Below are 26,330 nucleotides of genomic sequence, written 5' to 3' on the forward strand. Positions count from 1 at the left end.
AAACTATAAAATTATATCGCAAAAGCCTATCTGAAGTAGTAGAGTATTTCATGTTAGATGTATGTTAAAGCGACAGTTATCAACAATACTTTGCAATTGGTTACCACAATATAATTCTTTGTGTAAAAAAAATAAAGAAAGATCTATACAAATCCATGACAATGAATGGATATCTAGCACAATTAATGATTTCAGGAACATACCCACTTGTTCCATACTATATGTCTATAAAATTAATACTATTATATTTACTGTACATCAGTAGCCTAAGTACAGGCATTTCCTAGCACTGAATAATTTCCATTTACAACAGTAAGTTAATTAAAACTGTCATCACCATAGAAATTCATTACAGCGCTACTCCAGCTGTGTGGAGATGCAGCAAAGAGTCCATTTTCAAGGCTTAAGGGTTAGGTATTTGTCAGGTCATTTGAGCCTGTATTGCACTTTTATTAAGCAGGAACTGCAATGGGATAGTTTATTGAGCTATAATACTCATTGAACACGACATAAAACAAATTATCAAAAATCCCTGGGTACTGCTAGCTGCTTAAAGACCTTTGTACAAGTGTCCATTGTGCTAGAAACTTTCAGGGAGAGTGGAAAGAGGACAGATGACAGGAGTATATTAAAACGCTGTATCGTTTTAACAAGGGGAACTAATGGTAATTAAAAAATAAAGAGAAGTTCAAATGTTTTCATGAATCACAGCGTTAAATGCATTTTGTCATGTTATTTTTTTATTTTGTTTTTTTTAGAATATGCTGTTTAAAATTTGTTTTAAGTGTATTTGTTTTGTAGCAGGGAGAGCAATAACATTTGCTTATGTATGAGCTGTATTAGTATCAAAGTGAATTCGTCTAATGACTGGGTATTGCCTGCCTACCAGGTTTGGCTCCACACTGATGCTGAAAAACAAGTTTACTTACTGTGGTCTTGGGTGTCACTTTAGTTTAATAATGAAAATACAGACAATAAATAAAAAATAAGCAGATGGGATCTTTAATAATCTTTTTCTAGGAATGTTCAACAAACCACAGTTTATTATTATTATAACACAAGCGAATATTCCCCCCCCCCCCAACCTAACCCCCACAAAACAAAAACATTACAATCAATGCATGCTGTCATGTTATTTTGATTGCTTCCAGAATCAACACCTGCATTGTTATTACACATGGGAAATACAGGTACTGTAGAGTGAGGAGTCTTTTCATTGCCAGTGTAACCCTGTATCAGCCAGGACACCCAAAATCCAAAACTGACTTAGACTGGGACTTCAGTTAGCCATGTGCTTCACTCACTTGCCTGGAATCTGAACTGAACTGATTAGCTTTTCACCACTTCTACAGCGATTCCCCCATTTCACAGGGTCCAAATCTGTCTGATGAGGAAAGGAACCGTAAAAGAAACAAATTGTAATGAAGTATGATTCTTATCACACTGCCAAGCAACATAGACATGTATTTTTATTAAGATTTATTAAAATATTTTTTCACAGGGCTCAGTGCTGATACATGTCATACAATAAAATATTTCATATTCTGAGGGTTCAAAAAACATCATTCCTCAATAGCAACACCCTAATCCTCAACCTATTAAGGGGAAATATCTTGGGAAGAATATGGTGTTGCCAATTCAAAGTTATTGTGCCTTTCAAATGCTGGAATGACAAACAGTATACCTGCAATGTATGTACAGTCAAACCTATTTAATATCAGCTTATAATCACATTGAAATGTACTGGTCAGAATCAAACTGAAGTCAATGCTTCTTTTAATATCACACTTTGGTTTACAGCAGTCGTATTTATCAGCCGTAAATCTAATTTCCACCCTACGAAATATCACTTTGGGAAATAATAGTTTTGAAAGTCCCATTACAGTTTTGAAAAGTTCTACTATAGCAGCACAAAAAAGCATTTATTATACAACAGTGTTGTACAGTTCAGAATTTATTTATTTTTAAAGGAAACCAATTGTAATCAATGCAATCCCTCTACCTGCGTCAACTACATTTAAAGTTCCACCGCAAAACAGGTATATTTGTATTAACATTATTCTGCATTTAATGCTTATTTTACCAGGTTATTGGAGAACTCCTAATAGTGACATTAAAATGGTTCAACTGTACTTATCGCCATGGACATTTTTAATCTAATGACTTGAGTCATTTGATTGTGTGTGTGTGTGTGTGTGTGTGTGTTTCCCCCCAGGACAGGTCCCTAATGCCATCTCCCACTTAAAGTGCTTGTGGTGGTCTTTCTCTTTCCCTAGTGCCTGAGGAAGATGGTCCTCAACCCCACCTTGTTCAAAATAAGGAAACCAGGTGCATTCTTAAGAGTGAAGGACCTCAGATAGGAAACATGATTCCAGCAGCACTGACGTATCATTTTCAGGGCCTGGGGAACTTGCAAGAAGACAAACCACTGTCAGCAATTCAAACTACGGTCTACATTTGCAGGCTGATGAAGGGTCTTGCATGTTGAAACTCAACACAGCATTATCAAGTCCCACTCTGAGGAACCCTAATAGCATTCCACTCCTTAAAGGGTAAGTAGCGGAGTTCCGATAAATACAGCTTTATACATCTCCACAGACTTTAAAGGTATAGCTTTATGTAAAACGTTGTCAGGATGTTAACAATGAAAAGAAAAGTTACAGGTACATGATTTACAGTTGTAGCAACACGTGGAGATGTGTAAGCTATATTTTTCAGAACCCTGCTACTTACTCTTTAAGATAGAATGGTACGTAAAACTTGCCTGCCAGCATTTTATATAAATTTCAGCTTGATTGTTTTACGAATGAAATTACATACACACAGTCTTGACTCCATCCTTTCACGCTGAACAACCTACTAATGAGGAGCCTGGTTTTCCCCAAGCATTGCTGTTGCTGTACATTTTGCCTGCCCAGACCTAACCTCAAGGTTACTGAACATCTTATAATAACTACAATGTTATTGGTCATTATATATATATTATATTTATATATATATATATATATATATATATATATATATATATATATATATATATATATATATATATATATATATATATATATATATTTTATTTTATTTTTTTTTAACATGAACTATGGCCAAGGTGGTTAAGCTTTTAAATCTGAGCAGGATTCAAAACTAAAATCTCCCTTAGATCACACTGCCATCCACAATACTGATTATAGTGATAGCTGCTATGGAGTACTGTGGATAATCACAAAGATCTGGATCCAGGCCCCAGCAAGTATGAGTGGGCAATGAACATCCAATTTAGCACCTCTCTTGATACCATGAGCACCCCATTGACCGTTTTATAGTAATCAGGCTTCTATAGTTCAAGAATAACAATGCACCTGTCTTCTGCATTATAACAGGAGCTCAGAGCAAAGTTTATACTGTTGAATCTCATCCATCTTTTAAACAGAATCAATCAAGTTCAAAAAGTATTACCCTTGCAATGAAGCATTACCATGAAATATATTTAAAAAAACATTTAATTGAATAGGAGTCCCATGCTTTAGGGCAGATTTCCAAATGATGATACAAATTAGACCTACTACTACACGCCTGGTTTGCCAAACAATTAAGCCAGCCTAAATTCAGGCTCACCTTTCTCCTAAGAACTTCTACCAGCAGACAGGCACAGATTAGACTGTGGCAAATCTAAATGGGAATGTGTATGCACAATATGTACAGTTCCTAACCTTTTTTTTTTTTTTTTCAGCTGTTAAAAGCCGATGCTTGTACTAGTGGGTGTTATGAATCACAGGCCAGCAAACTCGGATGGCGTCTCTTTAAAGACAGGAAGCTCCGAGCTGGGGGGTCACGTATGTTCATGAATGGATTTATAAAATCCTGTATAAGTTCTTCTAACATTCCATGACTGAAATTGTCTGCAGTGAAAACCAGGCCAGGGGGAGGTCTCCCCACCCCCTCCCCTGTCTAACCCCAGTGCTTGCAGGCTACGAGTAGCTCTAGGCATTCATGATTCTCCAGCGGTCGCTGTCAATGCTGTTGATGCTGCCGACGGGGTACTGAGCAGAGGCAACATCATCCAGGTAGGCCCCCGAGCTGTCGATCTGCGTGCTGGAGTAGGAATCGAAGGCGTCTTTCTTCCCCACACCAAAGGTGGGCGGCAGGTGGACATCGGTGTCATCAGGCTCATCCACCTGAGATTTGTAGGAGAACAGGATCTTTGGCTCAGACCTGTGAGAAGAACAAGAGTTGTAGCAATCCAGTACAAAGACATTACAACTAGGGTGTTGAAATCGATTACATTTTGTTAAGATAAAACGCTATGGAGAGTTGTGTCATATTTTTACATTTAGAAATACTAAATGAAAAATCAAGAAATATCTCATCTACGGAACCTGCAGTAACAAGTGGCATTCTTACATCTGCAAGGTTATTGTCTAGTGTGTGCAGAATCAGAATATGCACATTCCTCTTTATAGGATCATTGAGACCCTTCAAACCACATTTATGTAAGTAAAAGAATAAAAAAACTCATTTCGACATTGAAAAAGACTTCCAGAAACATTTGTCATGCAACTTCTTATGCTTCTTTTAGTATTTCAGAATGTTGTCCTATTGAGTGTTTTATAGGTATGGATGATGTATAAAGTATTATTAGTTTTCTTTATGGCGGTGTTTCGATCAACCATGATTTAGATCAAATCGACCCTTTATCTGAATAAAAACAATTATGCCGAGAATAAAAATAATAGCATTGCCAAGGCCACATTTTTGCATATAGGTTGATTTTCAGATGCCTATGAATACCACTTTCCTGCCACCATTCTTTTTTAGTTGTATTGTCTGGAGTCAACAGCTAAACAATACAGGTAGGGATGTTATGGAGAGATAACGGTTTTTCAGAATAAGTTGTGGAGGAGAAACCACCACTAACCAGCTACTTACCCAAAGAATCCTTGAAGGAATGTCACATAGATCAGAGGTGCAAAAACAGAGAAATAGAGGAAGGTGGTCACGTCAACACAGCTGTTGAGATAAAAAAAAAATACCACACTGGAGGTTTAAAAAAGAAGATATGTGGGGCAGCATCAGCCCCAGGCTCCTTTACATGCTTTGTATTTGAGACAGCATTAAAAGGAAAGATAGGAGAAGGCTCCTCTAGGGTAACGGATGATTCGTTGCTGAAAAACATTATTAAAAACAAACCCCCTTGTTTACTAAATATCTCCTCTTCAAACAGATCTTATCGTGCATGCTGCAGTGCCCAAAATATTTCCCATTTACAATTTGCTCTTCATTTCAGTATGCTTTGTTGCCGTCGGAGTTTAGTTTAATAGCTTATAATTTGCTGTTATGCAAGAAAAGATCTCCTCATTCTCACGACTCTTGAGACAGTCACACATTTACTCACGAGTGGCGTGGTTAATAAGAAACAAAAGGCTCTGCACATCTAAATGGCTCCTCTTAAAATTAATTCATTGTAAAAACTAAACAAAAGATCAGTGTTATTTTAGTGGGGAGTTGTGACTTAACTTTTGGAGCCACTATCAAACATCACACATACCAAAGTCCTTCTATGATCTCTGCACAGAGCAGTGCACTGCCGAGGCCTTGAACCAGGTTCAGCAGGGACAGAATCCCAGCATACAAGTAGAAACTCTTCCTGGCTGCAGAACACAAATAGGGTTTTATATTATCAGGGAACATGGGATTCTTTATATTGCTTTGTCACAGTTTTTCTTGACACACAGCAAAATCATATCACTCCCTAGCTGTGATTTAATCACACGGCCTATTTGTAAGAGTGTATCACAAAATGATGTGGCAATACAACGGCTAGCTCATATTTAAGCTGAAACTGATTCACAGCAATTTTATTAAAGCATGTTTATCCTAACAAATGTATATTTAAAAATAAAAAAACACAGTATAAGAATGAGTAAAAATGCTACCGCATAGTGTGGCTGAATTAAGCGTGGTTCAAATCCCACACCAAGTTGACCATCTTGGCTTGGGGTCCCACAGGGACCGCTGTATTGGTGTTAAGCACTCCAGCGGGTTAGCTAGGAAAATTGGTGGGGGGGATGGTTCACCTCATCCCTCTTCAGTGACCCCTACTGGTCAGACACCCGACAGGGCTTAGCAGAGGCGAGCCAGGCTGGGTCTTGAATCCTGGGTTCAGTGACCCTGGATGCTTTTCTCTTGTCTGTAGTGTGATCGATAACTTATTTTAACAGATGTTCCCACTTACATGGAAGAGATATGCGGTGCTTTAAAGGAGTTTTTGGAAGAATGACAATCAGGGAATAGACCTAAAAAAATAAATAAACAGGTTTCATTAAAAGGACAGCAATCTAAGATATAAACATTGCCACAGTCTTGGTGTAAAACATTAATGGGATTGAACTGGTGTTTAAAGAGTTAACGTTGTCTTGACAACACTGTACCATTGTTAGGCACACTGCAGCACTTGGCTAGGGTTTTCAATAGAACTACATTGTTGTTTCATATAGGTCTCCAAGTCTCTGTTTTAATATAGGACTATCCCTTAGAGAATTGAGCTCAACGTTTCCTTTTCTATTCATAGACTACTCCCAATACCCTGCCACTTTCCTAAAGCACACATTCCACCTACCCTAAACCATTTCTTTACAGTGCAGTAACTCTTTTCCAGCAATTGTCGATTTTACATACAAGCATTGAACAAAAATGCTAGAAACACACGTGCTGTGTAACAAGACAGATTCATTTGTAACGCAAATTAGACAGGGTAATCATTGAGGAATGCTCACATATATAACCACCACAATTTATACATCTTGCTGACTTGTCACATTGAATCAGTGCTGTCCTGGCTACCAACGGTGGCTTTACAACCTATTGACAGTGATGTAGCAGCTGTTGTAGTATATAATAGTGAAGTGCCCCAGCCCAGTTACCAGAAAGAAAAAGCAGGAACTAGCGAGCCAGAAGTGTCTTCCTCCATGACCATAGATGTTAAAGTCCTCTGCGGACAGGTGAGCATCAGGATACAGAATCTCCAGAGTCCCCTGGGAACCAAACAGAGACCAAATTAGCCTTCCTGTTGTATAACTGGAGACACTTACTTTGTGGTGATTTTTAATACATTGAAACAAAAACAGCAACAGCAAAACAGCAGGCTTGCTAATGCTTAGGGCAGTAAGAACATCTTTAAAATGCCTTGGTTATCATACTTTACTTTTTTTAAGTATTACTATCAGAACTTGAAAGAATGAATGTTTTTGGATGAAGTGTATGCAGTACAAGAGCACTATACCCCCAGTCCCTTGTATTCAGACTAGACACAGGTAGGCCTGTCTTACCTGGGTAATGGAATAAGCCAGTGCTAACACAGTGGTGATGGCCAAAACTCGCTTTATGCTAGAGTTGCTTTCAAGGTGACCTGCAAAAGAAATGAAAATACATTTGTCAGCAGGTTTAGGGCTGGGTGCTATTAACTGACTCAGCAACACAATCCTGTGCGAGTTTGTTGGTGTGATGTGTCAGCAATTAAGTGGGACTGGTTTCTCCTAAACATCTTGCAAGTACAACAGTAAAAGATAAAATCTTGAGAACGACTACTTTCCAACGTAAGATACAACATTACATTTTGGAGGTTGTAGCTTAAATTTAGAATAAATGCTAAAAGTACTAATTTAATCCAGGAGATGTTTATCACATTTTCATATACCAAGTGTTTAACCTACCAAAGGCTAGTCCCAGTATAATGACACTGAGCTCAATGGCCAGCAAGAAAAAGCGCGTGATCTCCCAGAGAACCTGAAAAAAAAAAAAACAGTGGGAATGTTTTTTGGTTTTAATGGCAATCTTTCTGATCTAGAGATTGAGTTTGCGTAAGGTGCTTTCACCAGAGAAGGAGCTTCTCTTTAGTTTTATTTGCCTACCATAGATATATGTAGCAAAGGCTAGAGCCCTGAAGTGAGAGCCCTAATTATCTAGTAATCTACCACTTTGGGGTTCCTCTCGTTTGGCTGGCCACACACTGCTGTACACAAGACATTTTGTCTGATGCAAGCTATGTAGCATGTCTAAGGCTGGCAACTAGAATCAAAGACCCACTCCTGAAAAATATTTAAGTAATTGTAATTAGATGCTGAGATTGAACAGAGTTTCTGTATTCTTTAAAAATCACACAGGTTCTAAATGCTACTTGCATCTGCCAATCCGTGTCCCACAAATCTCTTCCATAACCCAGAAAACACAAAGTTCGCATACAGATAAACAACATACCCTGCCAGAGAATGCCTTGAATGACAAATTGATATTGTTGCAAAATAACCGTAATGGAGAGAGCATAGCAAGCATGATATATTATCTTTTAATGCCTGCAAGTTTTCATTCATTTAAATGTTAGGGCTACTTTATTTTTCAATTTATTTTTGAACAAAAATTAACAGATTGTATTAAACGTCACCTTTGCTATCAGAGGCTACAATACTTGCAAACATAATGTTGGCCATGTATGCTACGTTAGTAAACTTTGGACTACCACATGCAGAATTAAAGTCTCTATAGTTATTCACAAAGGATCATAAACAAACAGTGTTTGTTTATCTTCTCATCTACTTTTACCTATGCAGTCTTGAAAATGTGTGTTTTCAAGTCTGCATAGGTAATTTAGGACTGTATTAATTGTTTAGAGTTTAAACATTAGCCAAGGGAAATTTCACAATTTTACCTAATGTAACTGTTTTGTCACAAATAAGTTCATTTTAAAATCAGACTCGGGCGCTTGTGGAGATGAACATGCTTTATGAATACTGGACAAAAAGTAACCCTCTTTATCCAACTGCCCGTTTCTACATTCTTTGTACATGTCCCTAGAGCATTTTAGATGGCTACAGAAAAGCATAATCAAATGTAATGAGGTCTGGCTAATACCAGCTTGACTCTTACCTTATCAATGATGGTAGCAGCACTTGAAGCACTGACTGTCATGGAGACTATGGCACGAGTGATCCCCACTGCAGCCACAACAAACACCTGCAAGACACAAGGCCAGCCGAGGAGAGGGGACAAATTCCACAGATTGAGAAAAGTACACAACCGCTGATCCACTGATCCCTAAATAGGCATTATGTCATTTGATCATGGGCGTCCTTGCTTAATTTGAGTCTAGATGTGATATTTACAGTGTGCATGAGCCAGGATTCAATCCAGTCTGTTCAAATTGCATAAGATTGTTGAGAGAAGGAAGAAAGAGAGATTCTGATCTTAATTTAATGCTTTAGTGTGCAATGACCAGAAATTGGATTTAAGGTTGTTAAAAAAACAAAAATCCTTACTAAAATGCATAATTATGCAGATTTAATCATCCATTCAAACATCTGGTGTAAATGAGATGACAAAAACTCAAAGTGCTAATTTCTGTCAACTGGGTTAATAGCACACCATTTATACACTTTGTATTAAATGTAAGAAATAGAACCTGAATGTGACTATGGGGTAGTTTCACAGACCCTAATCTTGGTCTAAGGGAACCCCCCCATCTCTCTCACACAGATTCTTGCCGATACACCAGCAGTATGACTCACTCAATAAAACCTCGGCACTCAGTGTATATATAGATAACTCAGCTGTGCAGCACAGTGTCTGTCCTATTGTACCAAGCTGCCAGCAGCACACACTTCCTTTTTACTTTGATCTATTCACGGCTGTTGAGGCAGGAGTTTCACTTTCATGTTCACTGTCTTTGATAGGTTTCTCAGCTTCTGTTTAACCTCAAGACTTTCAAAATTCCAGCCTTAACAATAAAAAAGATTAATAAAATATAAAGAATAGAGTAAGCCGCTCGCTCAGATGAACAGACAACTTTAAACAAGCTGTAGAACTTTGATATCAATGCTAAACTTCAATGGTAGCCAACGCAAGGAACTGCTCAATAAGCATTGGAGTCAACAGGAGTGTGAAGACATACAATTCTAAACCTTCCTAATTCCTATCCTGCTTACCAGGATGTAGAAGGTGATAAAGATGGGACTGGATGTAACTTTTATCTTGGCTCTGGCGGACGGCAGTTTCCAGAGCAGAAACATAAAGAACGCCACATTTGGGACCAGTAGCAGCAGATCCCAGAATCGGACTCTGAAAATAAAAACAAAAGTGTATGGAGCAATCAGGTGGTCAGGAACGCATGTGTAAAAAAGGCAGACAAGCAATACAGTAAAGCATAAAAAAAGACAAATTACCCTTAGAAATGTCAAAAGGCTGCAGGATCTCTTCATGAGGACATTGGGAGAGCAGCAATGCTTTAAACGAACTATACAGGCGCTTAACCTTACCGTGAGTCTCCGATATCTTCATAGAGAACCTGGAGACACTGGTGAGGCTTGGTGATGTTAGCTCCACTGTCAGGGTGCAATGTTGGTGGCACTGAAGACGTGTTCTCAAACGCTGGTGGTAGAGACGTGCTTCCGTTACCATAGACGGCAAACCTCACCACAGCAGTCACTTCTTCCAACATCCTGCTGCAGACCTACAACACAAAAGCATCCAATATATCACTGGGACCAGAACACTGATCCTGACTTCCCAGCATCCAATCGAAGATCAGGAAACAATGGAATTCAACAAAAATCACCTGGTATTTGCTGTTTTAATTGATTTAATATCCCTGGAGACGGGCGATACAGTGGATGCACCCACTCAGATACATAAGAACATAAGAAAGTTTACAAACGAGAGGAGGCCATTCAGCCCATCTTGCTCATTTGGTTGTTAGTAGCTTATTGATCCCAGAATCTCATCAAGCAGCTTCTTGGAGGATCCCAGGGTCAGCTTCAACAACATTACTGGGGAGTTGGTTCCAGACCCTCACAATTCTGTGTAAAAAAGTGCCTCCTAGTTTCTTTTCTGAATGCCCCTTTATCTAATCTCCATTTGTGACCCCTGGTCCTTGTTTCAATTTTCAGGTCAAAGAAGTCCCCTGCCTTTTAGTTGGAGAACATTCATCCATTTGTGATTGACACAAGAAAATGACTTCATTCACAGATGTCACTGCGACATGCTGTGTATTGAATTACATTATCACAATGCTGTGACATCATTGCTTGATACACAGCAACTGTATCCCCTTAGCATGGAACAGACACCACACTGGCTAATCTATTAAAGGCTGTCTCACTTTCAGATAAGGTAATGCAGGATTATTTTTTTTTTGCAATACTATCTGTTTTGCATTTATGGCGTGGTGCTCTACTGTGCTATGGTCCCAACACTTCAATCATCTGAAGAATACATATAATTGTAGTGCAAGACAGTTAGTATAGAGGCACTAACAATGCAGCTTGATTTGCAAGGATTCACACTGTTGAGTTTACAAAGACAAAACAAGTTCAATCTGCACCTTTGTGAAGAGAAAATAAGTGTTAATAGAGGACATCTTAAAAAGTACATTTGAATGTAGAAACATAGAACTTTTGGATTTCTCCTGTCATTCTATTTGCTGAAAGTTTCGGAGCGATTCAGAATAGCTTTTCTAGTACAAGACCAAAGTAATCTAATTCTAGGACTAAATAATAGGAGGATAAGTCAAACACTGTTCTTTTGGTTCCTGTTTTGAAATTCTTAACACTTCCCTTCAGATTGCTAAGTGGGGGGGGGGTAGTTTTCAAATGTAGGTATTACTGAACTACAAAACCCATTTAATTGTAATAACAAACTAAGCTGATAAACTCCAAGGCTAGGTCATGCTGCTTCTGTCTTAACTATGGTGGTCTTGGTTTGAATCTGACTCGGAGTGAAATAAATCCCTCCCTCAAGCCACACACTCAAGATAAACACCTGGAAACTTTTTTGGTTTAGTTTTTTTCCCCAGAAACTTTAAGCAACTACTTTTAAAGCAATTTGTACCAAGTAGATTTTTTAGCTTGAATGACTAATGTGCTTAAAATGTATAAGTTCCCTGTGTTTAATGGGTTAGTATGAATACCATGTATCTACAATAAAATAAAATACAATCTTATCTCTCACACAAAACAAACAACTGTCAATGTCCCTGGCTATGCTCAATAGCATTAAAAATCCTAAAAGGTATTGACAGTGTCGACCCAAGGGACATTTTCGACATGAAAAAAGAAACAAGGACCAGGGGTCACAAATGGAGATTAGATAAAGGGGCATTCAGAAAAGAAAATAGGAGGCACTTTTTTACACAGAGAATCGTGGGAATCTGGAACCAACTCCCCAGTAATGTTGTTGAAGCTGACACCCTGGGATTCTTCAAGAAGCTGCTTGATGAGATTCTGGGATCAATAAGCTACTAACAACCAAACGAGCAAGATGGGCCAAATGACCTCCTCTCGTTTGTAAACTTTCTTATGTTCTTCTTATGTTCTAATACAAATAAGATGCAACTGCAGTCTATAATTTGTGACTGGTCTCCAAATGGAAGGTGGAACCTCATTTGATATTCAGCATTACCAAACAAAAACAGGTTTTCATTGTGTCCTGTGCAATCGGAAAGGAAGGAACACATCAACATTTTGTGTGTTGTTTGCAATACACTCAAAGAGCACCGTGTTGCTCTTAATTGTATTTGATACTTGTACTGTGATTCTTGAAATGTATTTTGTTTACGACTGTAAGTCGCCCTGGATAAGGGCGTCTGCTAATAAATAAATAAATAAATAAATAAATAAATAAATAAATAATGCTACTGTATGTAGATAAATGTGATCTGGAATTCTAAATGTTATTGACTGCATTTTTAGTTTCAATATCCTATAATATACATCACTGTCTTGAAATATATATATATGTGTGTGTGTTTTTTTTTTTTTTTTTTTTTTTTTTTTTTAAGAACGCTGCATTAATGCTTGCAAAGCATTATACCTGTAAATGACACAATTAATTAAATGAATAGCTAAAAAATAAAATAACCAAAATTGCGGCTCACTGCGTTAATAATCCAACTACATAATAATCCACTGTCAAATTAAAAATGTGCAGCTCCAAAAATTACGGTAATACAAGCGATTCCAAGTACTGCCAAAGAACCCTCTCCTCCAAAAGACTGATGCTAATAGTAATACCAGCACACATCAGAGCTGAAGATAGTTAAACATTTTGTTATTGCCAATATATATAGTTATAAAAAGGTTGTGTAATTATTGTGGCGAAAGCAGTCGCCTTGCCAGTACACATCCTACTGTAGTACTGGTGGTAGAAAAACAACATGAATACATGTAGTGGATCACCGCCTTCTTACACCAATTATGTAATCATTTAGTAACAATATCAATGTATTCGGTAATTTTTCGCTTGGAAATGCAAGATATTCAATCGGGATAAACCCTGGATACTACATGCATACACTCAGTATCATACTCATGAAACCATCAAGTTGTTTTTTCTTATTATTTTTGATAATTTGAAACCGATTGAGGTTTCAATCGACTAGTAAATATTTGTGAATAATACTCACAAAACCGTAACTGTCACCTCACATTGATTCGGTGTGGCGAGAAGACTCCTCCGTCGAGCGCATTAAAATCAGGACGTCCTGGTATTTGTTTATTAAAATATAAGTGGAAAAAAACAAAAAACTCCTGTCACCTGACTGGGGAATTCTCGCTCTTTCTCTTCGTTTTCCGTTCCCCTTAGCAGGGGGACTTCCTTTGCGAGAACCACCTAGGGAGTGTCTAAAAACAACCACAACTAACAATAAATGACAGTTGTAACACAGGACGATTCTAAAAATACACATCGATAAATAAACACTTGCATCCAAAAACACAACCATTACTAAATGTTTTGTTGTTGTTGTTTGTTTGTTTTTAGGGGGCACATGATAAAATGACGTGGATTTGACCCCCTTTATTGTAATTTACGATGTATAGTGTAATTTGATATAACCGTATTCCTCTAAGAAAATAATGTTTTAAATATTTACTTAAGAATAGTTTTATCTAAAGTTTAAGTTACATTCTTCATTTCGTTTTTACTTTGGTAAAAAGGTCGGATTATATTCTCCTAAATAATTACATTTAGCAGCCAATTGTTACTTAATATATTGTAATTGTTTTTATGTGACAGATAGTTGCTAAACTCACATACCGTTTTATTTATTTATTCTTTCTTCAATGTTGTTAAGGTCTTTACTCACGAACCCTTGTGCTCAAAATGCAAAGCAAAGCAAGACTGACAGTCCAACAGCCCAATCACAGTCATTAAAAGTAATTCTTGCTGCGCGTCATATTTTGACTCTGAACCATTTATATTCAGTCTGGCTGAAGGCAGACGGTGCGTTCACGGGGATCATTCTGCGCAGACTCTATGCATGAATCTGACCAATTTAGCCAATGGGTGCGTTCACGGAGATCATTCTTAGAAGATCATTGGCTAAATTGGTCAGGTTCTGCGCAGAATTATCAGTGTTGCTTCACATTCAATAATTTAAAAGCGTGGAAAGGTCCGTATTAGTTTTTGATAAATAGTGCCCCAATAGACTGAAACAATGTGCCTCCATCTCTAAAATGTGTTACTAGCACCCACCATTCTAGCCCAGCTTCCGAAATATCTTATATACGTTCCTGTATATAACATATAATTTATTCCAAGTATTCTATTCCTTTCCTTGTCCATCTTATCTATCTTGTCACGCAATTAAAACAGTGCATGTGTCACGTATAACCTCCTACTGCTGCAAGTATACTGCGCATGTCTTTGGCTCACATACTTTTTCTACGGGCTATATCTAACTAAACTGGAAGAATGTAGCACAAGGGCACCATATTGCGTGTAAAAGTTATATTTGACAGAAATTTGGCAGGATGTTCCTTTGAAACACAGAAAGGCAACCATTAAGCATTCGACAATGTTAAAAAAAAGTCATCTAGTTTAAAATAGCATTAAACATACACCTACCCTCCAGCGTTTTTTGGGTCACTTGAGTTTTTCTTTAATATTTATAAGCCGTGGGCCAATAGAAGACGAAAGCGAAGGTTCTCAATAAATATTCATAAGATTTCGCGGGCTTTGGAAGGTCATGTGGGAGTTTCGCGCGAAAAAGCAGAAAGAATCAGTTTCCTACACACAGGAATACAGACAAGTAGCAGTCGCTGCAGAATGGCTGTGAGTACAATACACGTTTTAATAATCACAGTGTAAACCAGAGCACGCCGAGGAAAATTCAAATCGATATACATTTTACTTACAGTATATATATATATTGATTTGACTTTACTTTCAACATAATTGGTGAATTCACGTTGTATAGTGAACTGGTTTACATTGCATATGTCAGCCAAGTGCATGTTATGCAGGTTTTTTTTTTTTTTTTTTTTTTTTGACATTAGTAACCAAATACCGTGGAATTTACAGTAATATTGTATACTTTTGCTTGAAGTTGAGAATATACATAACTATGACTGTTAGGAACCTATATTTAATGTACCTTTTTTGAACATGTAGGTTTGCATTCTACAGTAAGTTTAAAATATATTTACTCATACATTTATGTACTGTACGAGTAACGTACAGAACGAATACAGATAGGCCTTACTCTGCTTTCTTTACTGTCGATATTTAAATCATTTAAAGCATGAGTGCATATTGTTTTTATATTTTTAAAAAAATAGTATTGTTTTGTTACACGATCTGAAAAAAATTAACTATGAATGTAACATAGCTGTACATACACACACAATGCATTGTTTACACGTTGTATACAATATGTGGTTAACACTAAAACAAGAAAAAGTACAATAATCTGACACTTCCTGTACTGTAAGGTTCATGCTACTGTGTCTTTTTACTTCTCTGCCTGATTATTTGTCTTTGGCCAAAGTAAACTGATTTGGAGCAGTAAAAAATGCTATTTTTTTGTAATCCACTAAAGTGTGTTTGGGAGGGTGTACTGCATAAAACAAATTCTCACACCCCTAAATACTTTGCTTTCAAATAACAGGATTCATCAGAGTCCTTTAACATTGCCACCAGCCCCAGCAGAGGCCTGACCTCCAGCCCAGGTCGAGACCTACCCCCATTCGAAGATGAGTCTGAGGGGCTGATAGGGGGAGATGCACTCCCTGAGGAAGAGGAAGATGGAGAGGAGCTTATTGGAGATGGAATGGAACGGTGAGCGCTTGCCCAAGCACGTGTTAAATAAGAACATTCTCACAGATGTACACCAAGGTGGAGAAAAATTGCACTACAGGCATCATCATAGCCAATATGTAACGCAGATTAGGATATTTTCTGTAAAATCAGGTGGCCAGACTCGCCTAGTTGCCAACAGTATCTGCACACAGACACAAGGAACCCTGTATAGTGTAATTAATCCTCTGTGAAAAACGAGATTGCAGATTGTGCTTCAAATTGGCAAAATCCACCTTGGGTTTTTAGAAATATTGATGTACTACAGAATCATGCAAAAAGTTGCCTTGCCAACAAACTTAATAAAGAACAAATGCAAGTTTCTAAGGTTCTGTTAGGCAGAGCTGTGAGCTTGTAAGTACCTGTGCTTTGTCTGTGGCTCCACCTGCTCTGGAAAGCAAAGGACTGCATGTAACACTTCATACTTGCTGCTAAAATGGATACATACTTTATGGTTAAACTACTGTAATTAAAACTGCACTAAGGCCAGGCTTTATTTATCTTGCTGCTGACAGTGGCCTCACAAGCTTGTTCTTGGAACTAAAGTTAGTAAAGTTGTAAAATGTTTGGTGTATTTAATATGCAGTATGCTTCAATGTTGTTTCAAGGTCACCAGGATAGTGCAGGTACTTTGATTAAACTTTGAAAACAGCCCTATAAAAAACAATATTGTACAAATAAACAGTATTTACCTTTAAGGTAATGATTTTTGAAAATGTGCAATGCTTTTCACAGGAGACTAGTTTAGGGTATGCAGTGGCTCACATAGTCAGATCACTACAGTTTAAAGTGGGGGGTGTCATTCAAGTGTGGTTCAAATCCTGCTCGCAGTAAGTTCTAGTTCTTGTCTAAGGACCCACAGGAGAGCTGCATTCGGGACAGTTTGCCTGGCTGCAACTCTATGACATCTACTGATCACACATGCCAACTAGAGACTTGCTACACTGGGCCCTCGCTTGCTTTATTAATAACTGGGGGAGGCTGAAGAAAAATGTGTAAAAATAAATAAATAAAAATGGCACTACACCTGCAAAATGAATAGTACCTGAAATGCAGTCCAGTTCTTTGCAGCATGCGCTACCGTTCTGCTGTCCTCTTACTCAACCCTCTCTCCCTCCCTTTCTAGGGATTACCGTGCGATTCCCGAGCTGGACCAGTTCGAAGCGGAAGGCCTGGATGATGACGAGGACCTGTCCGAGCTATCTCCTGGTGCTCGAGCTGCTGCTGAGGAAGCCATGAAGCGTCGGGACAGGGAGAGGGGTCTGAGCGGGCGCATGAGGAGGGGGCTGCTGTACGGTAAGTGGGGCTGATATGGAAAAACTGAACACTCAACCCAGGGGCATGCTAAAGTTAATAATTGACAAACCTACACCTTCCCATGTGTGTCCTGATCTTTAGCTGTTTACCCAATTTGAAAATCCAAAAAAAAAAAACAGTTATATAAAATTTACAAGATGTCAAGGACACACTTTTGTCAAATTCATCTCGCTGTTATGAAAGCATTAATCAAAACACTTTGTACTTGCTTTCAACATTGCATTTCAGGGCAATTAAATAAGCAGCTATAATAAAGCTCTGTTAATCTCCTGCACCACCGCTTGATCTTGGCTGTATGTGTGGATTTTAAAATAATCTTAACTTGGATGAATCTACAATAGAGTTGCATTGATGACATTTGTACCAACTCTAGCTCTAGACACATTTTCGTTCCCTCCCCTCTAGACAGTGAAGATGAGGATGAGGAGCGGCCGGCTCGCAAGCGGAGACTGGCGGAGCGAGCGGCAGACGGGGCTCCACAAGACGATGACGAGGATATGATTGAGAGCATAGAGAACCTGGAGGACCTGAAGGGCCACTCTGTCAGGGAGTGGGTGTCCATGGCGGCCCCGCGCCTCGAGATCTACCACCGCTTCAAGAACTTCCTGAGGACCCATGTGGACGAGCATGGACACAACGTCTTCAAAGAGAAGATCAGCGACATGTGCAAAGGTACAGAGCTGGGTGGTCTTTGCCACCTTACTTTGATTAGTGCTTTTTTCCTCATTTAAGAAAGAAAACTAACAATGCTATTTGTCTCAAATTCTTGGTTATAAAGTTCAGCAGTTTCTGCAAGCTATTGATCACATGATAACTTAAGCAGCTGTTTTTACAAACCCTAATTAGCACCAGCCTTATGTAATACAAATGCAATTTGTGCTGAAAAAGAACTGTGAAACCAGCCGGAAATCATTGAGGCAAAGTATGGGGACTGCCAGAAACTGTTCCTTCTTGGAAGGTCTTACTTTATAATCATGAAATGAGATTGTATCATAATCAAATATGAGACAAGCATAACAAATAGCACTGTACTCCTAAGGTTTACTGAATTGATTTTCCATGATTTGAATAACCTGTATCAATGATTGATGACTTGTATGTCTCCTCTTGCAGAGAACAGAGAGAGCCTGGTTGTGAACTATGAGGACCTGGCAGCTCGAGAACACGTCCTGGCCTACTTCCTGCCTGAAGCTCCCACAGAGATGCTGAAGATCTTTGACGAGGCGGCGAAGGAGGTGGTGCTGGCCATGTACCCCAAATATGACCGCATTGCCCACGAGATTCACGCCCGCATTTGTAACCTGCCTCTGGTGGAGGAGCTGCGCTCCCTCAGGTACATTCATCAGCCTGAAGATGCTCATATACTTAGAACTGGTGTAGATGTCTGAATTCAGTTTTCTAGGGTCTAGGTGATGCAGTTCTAGGGGAGTATTATAACATTTTGAAAACAGACTTGCACACACTTAATACAGTAAAGTGTGATGAAACTTAATAAGGGCATTCTTTATAACTGAAGTTATCGAGTATCGGCATCAGTGAATACCTACATGGATGTGCATGATTTAATTAGATGGCTTTAATTTTGTATAAACAGCTGTGGCACACTTGTGTGTTACTGAAATAAGTATAGCTATTTTAATGTAAGTAAAGCTGTTTTTTCCCTCCCCACAGGCAGCTGCACTTGAACCAGCTGATCCGCACAAGCGGAGTGGTGACCTGCTGCACAGGGGTGCTGCCTCAGCTCAGCATGGTCAAGTACAACTGTAACAAGTGCAACTTTCTCCTGGGGCCTTTCTTCCAGTCCCAGAACCAGGAGGTGAAGCCAGGCTCCTGTCCAGAGTGTCAGTCCCTGGGGCCCTTCGAGATCAACATGGAGGAGGTAACCATCAGCACACACGGGGCTCCCCTTTTGAGGTGTATCAGTTAACAGTTTGAGCATTTTCCAAGTACTACATGTGTTACAATTTTTCATACCAGTTTACATTTAAAAAAATACAAGTCAAGAGTAGAATCTCTGGGCACGCTTGAGTAGATCTTCTTTATACCTCTTAACCTTATTCCCTTCTCCTTCTCAGACAGTCTATCAGAACTACCAGCGCATCACTATCCAGGAGAGCCCAGGAAAGGTGGCAGCTGGAAGGCTGCCTCGCTCCAAAGATGCCATCCTCCTCGCAGATCTGGTGGACAGCTGCAAACCTGGGGATGAGATTGTGAGTGAAACTGGGCGTAACCTCCAGCTTTTCTCTGCTGACCATCTAGTGCTCTCTGGTGCAAAATAAACTACACTACACTTCAAACACTTGACAGATAAAATATTGGACAAGTCAGCCAACATTACAGTATTTGACTATACCAGGTGTGTCCAATCGCAGTCCTCAAGGGCTCCAGGTTTAACCGGCAAAATGATGTATTAACTGCTTCAGGGTCTGAGTGGAGGTTTAATTTGTTCAATTAAACAATTTATAGCAGGGCTGGAACAAAGACCTTGAGTGGAAGGGCCAACTTTGGCCACCCCTGAACTAGGCATTCTTAACCCTTTACTGATACTGTCCCCACCTCCTACTTAGTGGTGAGTTATGACTTGGTCATGTTACCTCAAAAAATGTTTGCAGTGGTGACTGTATTCCTTTTAATGCAGGAATTGGGCATTGACATTAGCAAGACAATCAATGAATTTGTTGTGTGAATACATTCTAAACTTGCTGAATCTTTCCTTTGCTCTCCAGGAGCTGACTGGTATTTACAACAATAACTATGATGGCTCCCTGAACACATCCAATGGCTTCCCGGTGTTTGCCACCGTCATCATGGCCAATCACATCTCCAAGAAGGATGACAAGGTGGCGGTGGGAGAGCTGACAGATGAAGATATCAAGGCCATTGTGGCTCTCTCGAAGGATGAGCGCATAGGGGAGAAGGTGAGTCAGGCCTGTGTGCTTCCTTACTGAATTAAAATGGATTGTGTTTTAAATATTGTGCAGCTCAGTAGATACTGTTCCTATCAAACCTCTTGGGAGGAGAGGCTTTTATAATCTGGAGTAATCGTGTAAATGCAGATCCATGTGGCTATTAAAACCTGAAGTATCTTTCTCCAAAATGTAAATAAGCTGAATGTTTTCTACTGTTTTTCACCCTTAGATTTTTGCCAGCATTGGACCTTCCATTTATGGCCATGAAGACATTAAGAGAGGACTCGCCCTGGCACTGTTTGGAGGGGAGCCTAAAAACCCAGGTAGGCTGGAATTCAGATGCATCTTATCCAGTTTAAATGGAAAATGGCTTTGTTCCTTAAATTAACATACTATTAATTACCATTGTAAATTTTCTATACTGTTAAGAATGTGATTAAATCTGTCTTTATGCTCAAGTATCGTTTAATGTTGTACAAGGGAAAAGTAACAACCGTAAGTGCTTGCCTTAAATTAAGTATTCTGGAGGAACATGTTTCTCCATCCAGGAATTGCTTCGGAAGCATGTTTTTATACTGGTGTTCTTGTTTTTGATTAGGTGGGAAGCACAAGGTGCGCGGCGACATTAACATGCTGCTGTGTGGGGATCCCGGCACTGCCAAGTCTCAGTTCCTGAAGTATGTGGAGAAGGTGGCCAGCCGGGCAGTGTTCACCACGGGCCAGGGCGCCTCTGCTGTTGGTCTCACAGCCTACGTCCAGAGGCACCCTGTCACCAGGGAGTGGACGCTGGAGGCTGGGGCCCTGGTGCTTGCTGATCGAGGAGTCTGCCTGATTGATGAGTTTGACAAGGTGAGTGGGCTGGTTTTGGTGCCAGTACATGGGTGTAGATGTAGAGCATTATGTGTTTTTTTTTTTTTTAATCCTTTGATTCGTAACCAGAAGGACAAGGTTTACAACTTTAGCTATTTTTCGTAGCTAACATAATTTTGCAGAATAAGCTAACAATATTTTCTGGAAGGCAATACTTCAGTTGTATTTTGTAAGAAAAAACTAAGTAGGTTTGCTATTTCACCCCTTTCTTATCAAGTGGGCACTCAAATGTGTACTTCAGACCCCAATGTCATTGCATCAGGATCATCTTTTGACTGCTCTGGTTGCTATGGTAATTGACCTCAAGCCTGCTTCTTCTCTGCAGATGAATGACCAAGACAGAACAAGTATCCATGAGGCAATGGAGCAGCAGAGCATCTCTATCTCCAAGGCTGGGATTGTTACCTCTCTGCAGGCTCGCTGCACAGTCATTGCAGCCTCCAACCCCATCGGTAATGCCCCAACCCCAGAAAAAACAAAGAAACAACTGATAGTACTCGCAGTGGTAATATGATCTTCCAGCCATGGAGAACCACTTCTATAAATAGAAAAGCCTGCTTGTTTATCTCTAAATTACACACCCTAACTCCTTACTGTCTTTTTCAGGTGGCCGTTATGACCCCTCACTGACCTTCTCTGATAACGTGGACCTAACTGAGCCCATCGTGTCTCGATTTGACATTCTCTGTGTGGTCAGGGACACAGTGGACCCTGTCCAGGTGGGTTTTGCACTGAACGGTCTCCTTGGGAGTGAAACCAGTACATTCACCAGCACTTAACACCCTGTACTTTTAGCTTTTCTGTGTGAGTGATGGAAGACCCGCTTTCTCTTGCAGGATGAAATGCTGGCTCGCTTTGTGGTGAGCAGTCACATCAAGCACCACCCCAGCCACAAGGACGCAGTCAACGGAAACTTAGAGGACATCATCCTGCCCAACACCTACGGGGTGGACCCTATCCCACAGGAGCTGCTCAAGAAGTACATCATCTATGCCAAGGAGAAGGTCCACCCAAAACTCAACCAGATGGACCAGGACAAAGTGGCCAGGATGTACAGCGATCTCCGCAAGGAGTCCATGGTAAATATTGGTCTTTTCTGAACAGTCAACAGATATCTTGCCATCCTCCCTAAGTCCCTCCACCAAATGCAGTACAAATCATGCATTGTTTTTTGCATGCCTTGAATTCATTATCATTGTGTACATGCGCTTGCATCAATCACACACAATGTTTGTTTCAATGAATACCTGTGTGTTTGAAAATCTGTTTAGGTCTTCATAATGGTGAGGAAGTAACAAGTGCAATTACAGATTGTTATAATGTTCCCTGCAAACACCTAACCATTAAATGGATAGATCTACATAATCTGCTCATATCTATAGCTTTTCTGTGTTGGAAAAAACAATTTCTAGTTTCCGCATTCATTTTGGAATCGGTTTCGCAAGGAAAATGTATTTCTATTCAAAGCTGAGGTTGACGGTCCCCTTCTCCTAGGCGACGGGCAGTATTCCAATCACTGTGCGACACATTGAATCCATGATCCGCATGGCAGAGTCTCATGCCCGCATGCACCTGCGTGACTATGTGATGGAGGACGACGTCAACATGGCCATCCGCGTCATGCTGGAGAGCTTTATCGATACTCAGAAATTCAGCGTGATGAGAAGCATGAGGAAGGTGAGGATGCACAGGCTTACCTTTAACACTTCTACAATGTATGTATAAATAAAAGCTTTTGTAGAGGTTATGCTGTACAAGTGGTTCCGGTAAGAGGTTGTGGTGCAATAGGTCTTCAATCTTGAATTGTAACATGACTTGAAAATGTATTCCTACCTGCTGCAGCTAGAAACAGGTGAAAAGCTAGAAGCTCCCTAAAGCTAGAACAGAACTTTAGAACTGTCAACAGTGCAGTCACAGATTATTGTAGGAAAGTGACACTACAAAATTGTTTCAAACTAAAATTATCTTGTGACATCTCAATGGACTTGCCATGTATAATACATTTTGAAGTTAAAGTAGTGGCAATATTTAACCACCAGGTGGCACTTTGGTACCTGGTAGAAAGCATAAATACTGTATACAAAGTTGAGGCTTTTTCTTTCTTACTCAGGAGTAACTTGTGTACTGTGCTTCTTCCCTGTAGACATTTGCACGTTACCTGGCATTCAAGAGAGACAATAACGAGCTGCTGCTGTTCATTCTGAAGCAGCTGGTGGCAGAGCAGGTCACGTACCAGCGCAATCGCTATGGAGTGCAGCACGACACCATTGAGATAGCAGAGAAAGACCTAGCTGACAAGGTATGTGGAGCTCTGTGGAACACTGAGGGCATTCTGGAGTCTGTCTCTGGTATTTATTTAATCCTTTGTCAGTGTTATGGTAAAGACTTGTGTAGTGGTGCAATAGACTTTGCCAATCCTTCCGTAATGAAGGAACGATACAAGAACAAAATTGCCATATTATAATTTGGAAAGTGAGCTGCAAGTTTTGTTATGTGGTTAGAGTAGGTTTATATTGGGTGTTCCAAATAGTATTCAGTACAGTTAGATTTCTTGTGGTTACAGTATTAGACTATTTTCTACTTCAAAATACCAATTGTCATTTTCATTTTGGTCCCTTTATTGTATAATACCATCATAGCCTTAAGTTTACTATCTAGCTTACAATGAGGTATGCGTTTCACTTTCATTGCAAAACCAACCATTAGTTGTTTATGTTGACTTACCAGTATTAGCATTAACATTATGAACTATGCTATTGCACCTGAGGTTAATTCTGTGACATTCAGTTTCTTAAACAGAAATGTGCTGTTGCAGCTAGCACAGTTGCTTTGTTCTAAAGCATTCTGCCTTGTTGCATGGACTCTGAATTGCAGTGAGTTCATTATCTGCCAGTGATGCTCCTGGGAGAAAGTTGGAAAACCGGTCTCTGAATCTTTATCAGGAGGAAGTTAGGCCTCCCGCTGACCCACAGGCAGGCATTAATGCACCAATGCTATGGCAATACTCCTCACCCATTTCTGACTCTTCCAGAAGGTCCTGCGGAAAGGCTATTAGTATGTATGGAGCCATACAGTCGTGAATGCCTAAGCACCTAGGCGCTCTCCTTCTTTTAAAGGATTTAGATTCAAAGAAACAAACATAGGAAACTTGTATTAACCCATTAAGACTGCTCTGTGAAAACCACATGTAATGTAAGTCTAGTGCCTTCATCAGAGTAATGTTTAAATGTAATTCTTCATCCCCCACCAGTTGGCAAATCTTGACCATGGCCTACACATGTGTGTGCACTTTTCTACTGTCGCTGCCTTCATTCAGTATGAGATTTTACACCCCTCTACACTTACCTCTTTGACATCTTTTTTAGGCTCGTCAGATCAACATACACAACCTGTCTGCGTTCTACGACAGCGACCTCTTCAAGCTGAATAAATACTCCCACGATAGCAAGAAAAAGCTGATTGTTCAGCAGTTCTAAAACCCTGGACCCAGCCACCAAAGCCGCCTTGGAACTGCACACTCTGGGTACCAAACTGCCTCTGGGCCGTGACACAAAAGTGACTGATAACTGAGTACCAAGCACTGGAGGCAAAAAAAGAAACAGCTGAAGTCTCTTACTTGCTTAACTACTGGCTACAAATGACTTTACCCCCTTTTCAGACCAGTTTGCTTGTTTAAGTCAGAGGGATACTGGCATCGTCCTTAAAGGACTTTTTCATTAGGTAAATGAGCATAAACATATTCAGTTTAAGGAATTGAAACAACTGTCCTGCATATACAAGTGAATGTATTAATTACATGAATGTATGCAGTGAGAGACTTCAAACATGTCTGTCCCTCCCCTTTTTCTTTTGTATCCTTGTTGATTTTCATCAGGCTTTAAATTTGGAACGATTTAGTAATGCTCTCTAACTTGAGTAGGGCACCCTTCTTTGACAATGGAATTTTACGTTCTAGTGGCCTGATTGGATGTTCATGCTAAATGAAAAGTTAGATCTCAATAGCCGTATTTATTTCAGAGACAACCTAACCACTAGTTTTGAGGTGCCTTTCCCAAACTGCTTCTGCACAAGGTGGCTTTTAACTCAACTTTGACTGGGGAGTTTTCCATTTTACCACCACCTTTTTAAAGGTGCATTGCTGTTATGCTGACGATATACAATATGCTTTTTGTTAATGTGTACTAGAGCCCATCTGCCAGATTTTCTGAAATTGATTCAATTTTCCTGCATTTAACTTAGTTTGGACTGTTGTACTTTTGCAAGTGAACCATTTGCTTGTCAAGGCATCTAAGCAGTTTTGCAATGGAGTGAATTGCAAAGGAAATGCTGCTGCATTTAGTACAATTAAGTAAAATTTAGCTTGCAGAATTTAAAAGTGAAGAAAGTAGAAGTGACTTGAGCATTGAAAGCTTGTATCTGTATTTTCCACAGATATGTATTATTAAAGGTTTGTGCAGAGAATATCTGCATTTTATAAGAAATTTGGGGTATGAGAATACAATGTTTTTGTATAATAGAATGTATTTTTGTGTGCTGTATTTGCATTGTTCTGTAATAAAGACTGTTAATAAAGTTGTGCTTTTCCAAACGAGTTGGATATCTTCCTTAGTTTGTCAGTCCCAAACAAGTTAAATCATTTGATTAATGTAAGCCACATTGCCATCAGTGCCTACACTCCTTTGAAATCAGTCCTGCTTGTTTCCATCATAGGAATTAAATCAAACAGTCAACTGGGAGTCTGTTCACTCAGGATTGTGGGCTGGTAGAAATCGGGTGTCCAAATGCTTTGATAAAGGAATTAAAACAAACAAACTGATAAAAGCATTGTGTCTGTCGTCTTATTTCAACATACAGGTGCTGCAAATTAAATTGTAGTCGACGGCAGTCATGTGTTGTTGTTAATATTTGCCCTTGAGGAAAGCTAGTAAGTTGTTTTCCATCACTATTTTCAAAATGAAAGAATAATATTTTTGTGCTGTCACATTTTTTAAAATGTCATAATAAATCTGCTGTCTCTTTCTACAGTATATGCATGCACTGGTCTCCTTCAGCGACAGACTAGTGAACACTGCTGAGTGATGTTGCCTGTGTGTGACGGAGTCTGGCACTGCTACT

At 39.4% G+C, this 26,330-nt stretch overlaps 2 protein-coding genes across 6 annotated transcripts; one reads left to right on the forward strand and one right to left on the reverse strand.

Annotated features, from left to right (window-relative positions):
* Positions 1-979: 979 nt before the first annotated feature.
* On the reverse strand, positions 980-14,984 carry LOC117414237 (transmembrane protein adipocyte-associated 1 homolog). 5 transcript variants are annotated; one of them, XM_058999475.1, is made up of 12 exons: positions 14,890-14,984; positions 13,579-13,664; positions 10,305-10,498; positions 9,975-10,107; positions 8,920-9,006; positions 7,710-7,782; positions 7,326-7,405; positions 6,921-7,031; positions 6,233-6,293; positions 5,546-5,648; positions 4,927-5,007; positions 980-4,212 (listed from the first exon to the last, which is right to left on the reverse strand). In XM_058999475.1, the coding sequence occupies exons 3-12, from the start codon at positions 10,484-10,486 to the stop codon at positions 3,981-3,983; spliced, it is 1,143 nt and encodes a 380-aa protein (XP_058855458.1). In that variant the 5' UTR covers positions 10,487-10,498; positions 13,579-13,664; positions 14,890-14,984; the 3' UTR covers positions 980-3,980. The 5 variants fall into 5 exon arrangements, with proteins under 5 accessions (XP_058855458.1, XP_058855457.1, XP_033879942.2 ...); XM_058999474.1 differs by having other exon boundaries at positions 13,470-13,664; XM_034024051.3 differs by having other exon boundaries at positions 13,448-13,664.
* LOC117413836 (DNA replication licensing factor mcm2-like) lies at positions 14,980-25,806 on the forward strand. The gene is made up of 16 exons (XM_034023191.3): positions 14,980-15,096; positions 15,932-16,101; positions 17,246-17,415; positions 17,842-18,108; positions 18,550-18,769; positions 19,108-19,315; positions 19,512-19,646; positions 20,163-20,354; positions 20,575-20,668; positions 20,944-21,194; positions 21,541-21,667; positions 21,822-21,934; positions 22,052-22,294; positions 22,710-22,892; positions 23,359-23,514; positions 24,581-25,806. Exons 1-16 carry the CDS (start codon positions 15,091-15,093, stop codon positions 24,689-24,691), a joined length of 2,646 nt encoding a protein of 881 aa, XP_033879082.3. The 5' UTR covers positions 14,980-15,090; the 3' UTR covers positions 24,692-25,806.
* Positions 25,807-26,330: the final 524 nt, after the last annotated feature.

Source organism: Acipenser ruthenus, chromosome 25 (assembly GCF_902713425.1).
Source record: "Acipenser ruthenus chromosome 25, fAciRut3.2 maternal haplotype, whole genome shotgun sequence".
In the NCBI taxonomy this organism is placed as follows: Eukaryota; Metazoa; Chordata; class Actinopteri; order Acipenseriformes; family Acipenseridae; genus Acipenser; species Acipenser ruthenus.

Bases quoted from the DNA above. Each gene is read 5' to 3' on its own strand.
- LOC117414237 (XM_058999475.1), bottom strand. From the start codon at position 10,486: ATGTTGGAAGAAGTGACTGCTGTGGTGAGGTTTGCCGTCTATGGTAAC. The intron at 10,108-10,304 runs GTAAGGTTAAGC...TTTTATTTTCAG, and splicing joins GAAGATATCGGAGACTCACG to AGTCCGATTCTGGGATCTGC. The intron at 4,213-4,926 runs GTAAGTAGCTGG...TTCTTCTCACAG, and splicing joins TTCCTTCAAGGATTCTTTGG to GTCTGAGCCAAAGATCCTGT.
- LOC117413836 (XM_034023191.3), top strand. The intron at 19,647-20,162 runs GTGAGTGAAACT...TTTGCTCTCCAG, and splicing joins GCAAACCTGGGGATGAGATT to GAGCTGACTGGTATTTACAA. The intron at 21,195-21,540 runs GTGAGTGGGCTG...TCTTCTCTGCAG, and splicing joins TGATTGATGAGTTTGACAAG to ATGAATGACCAAGACAGAAC.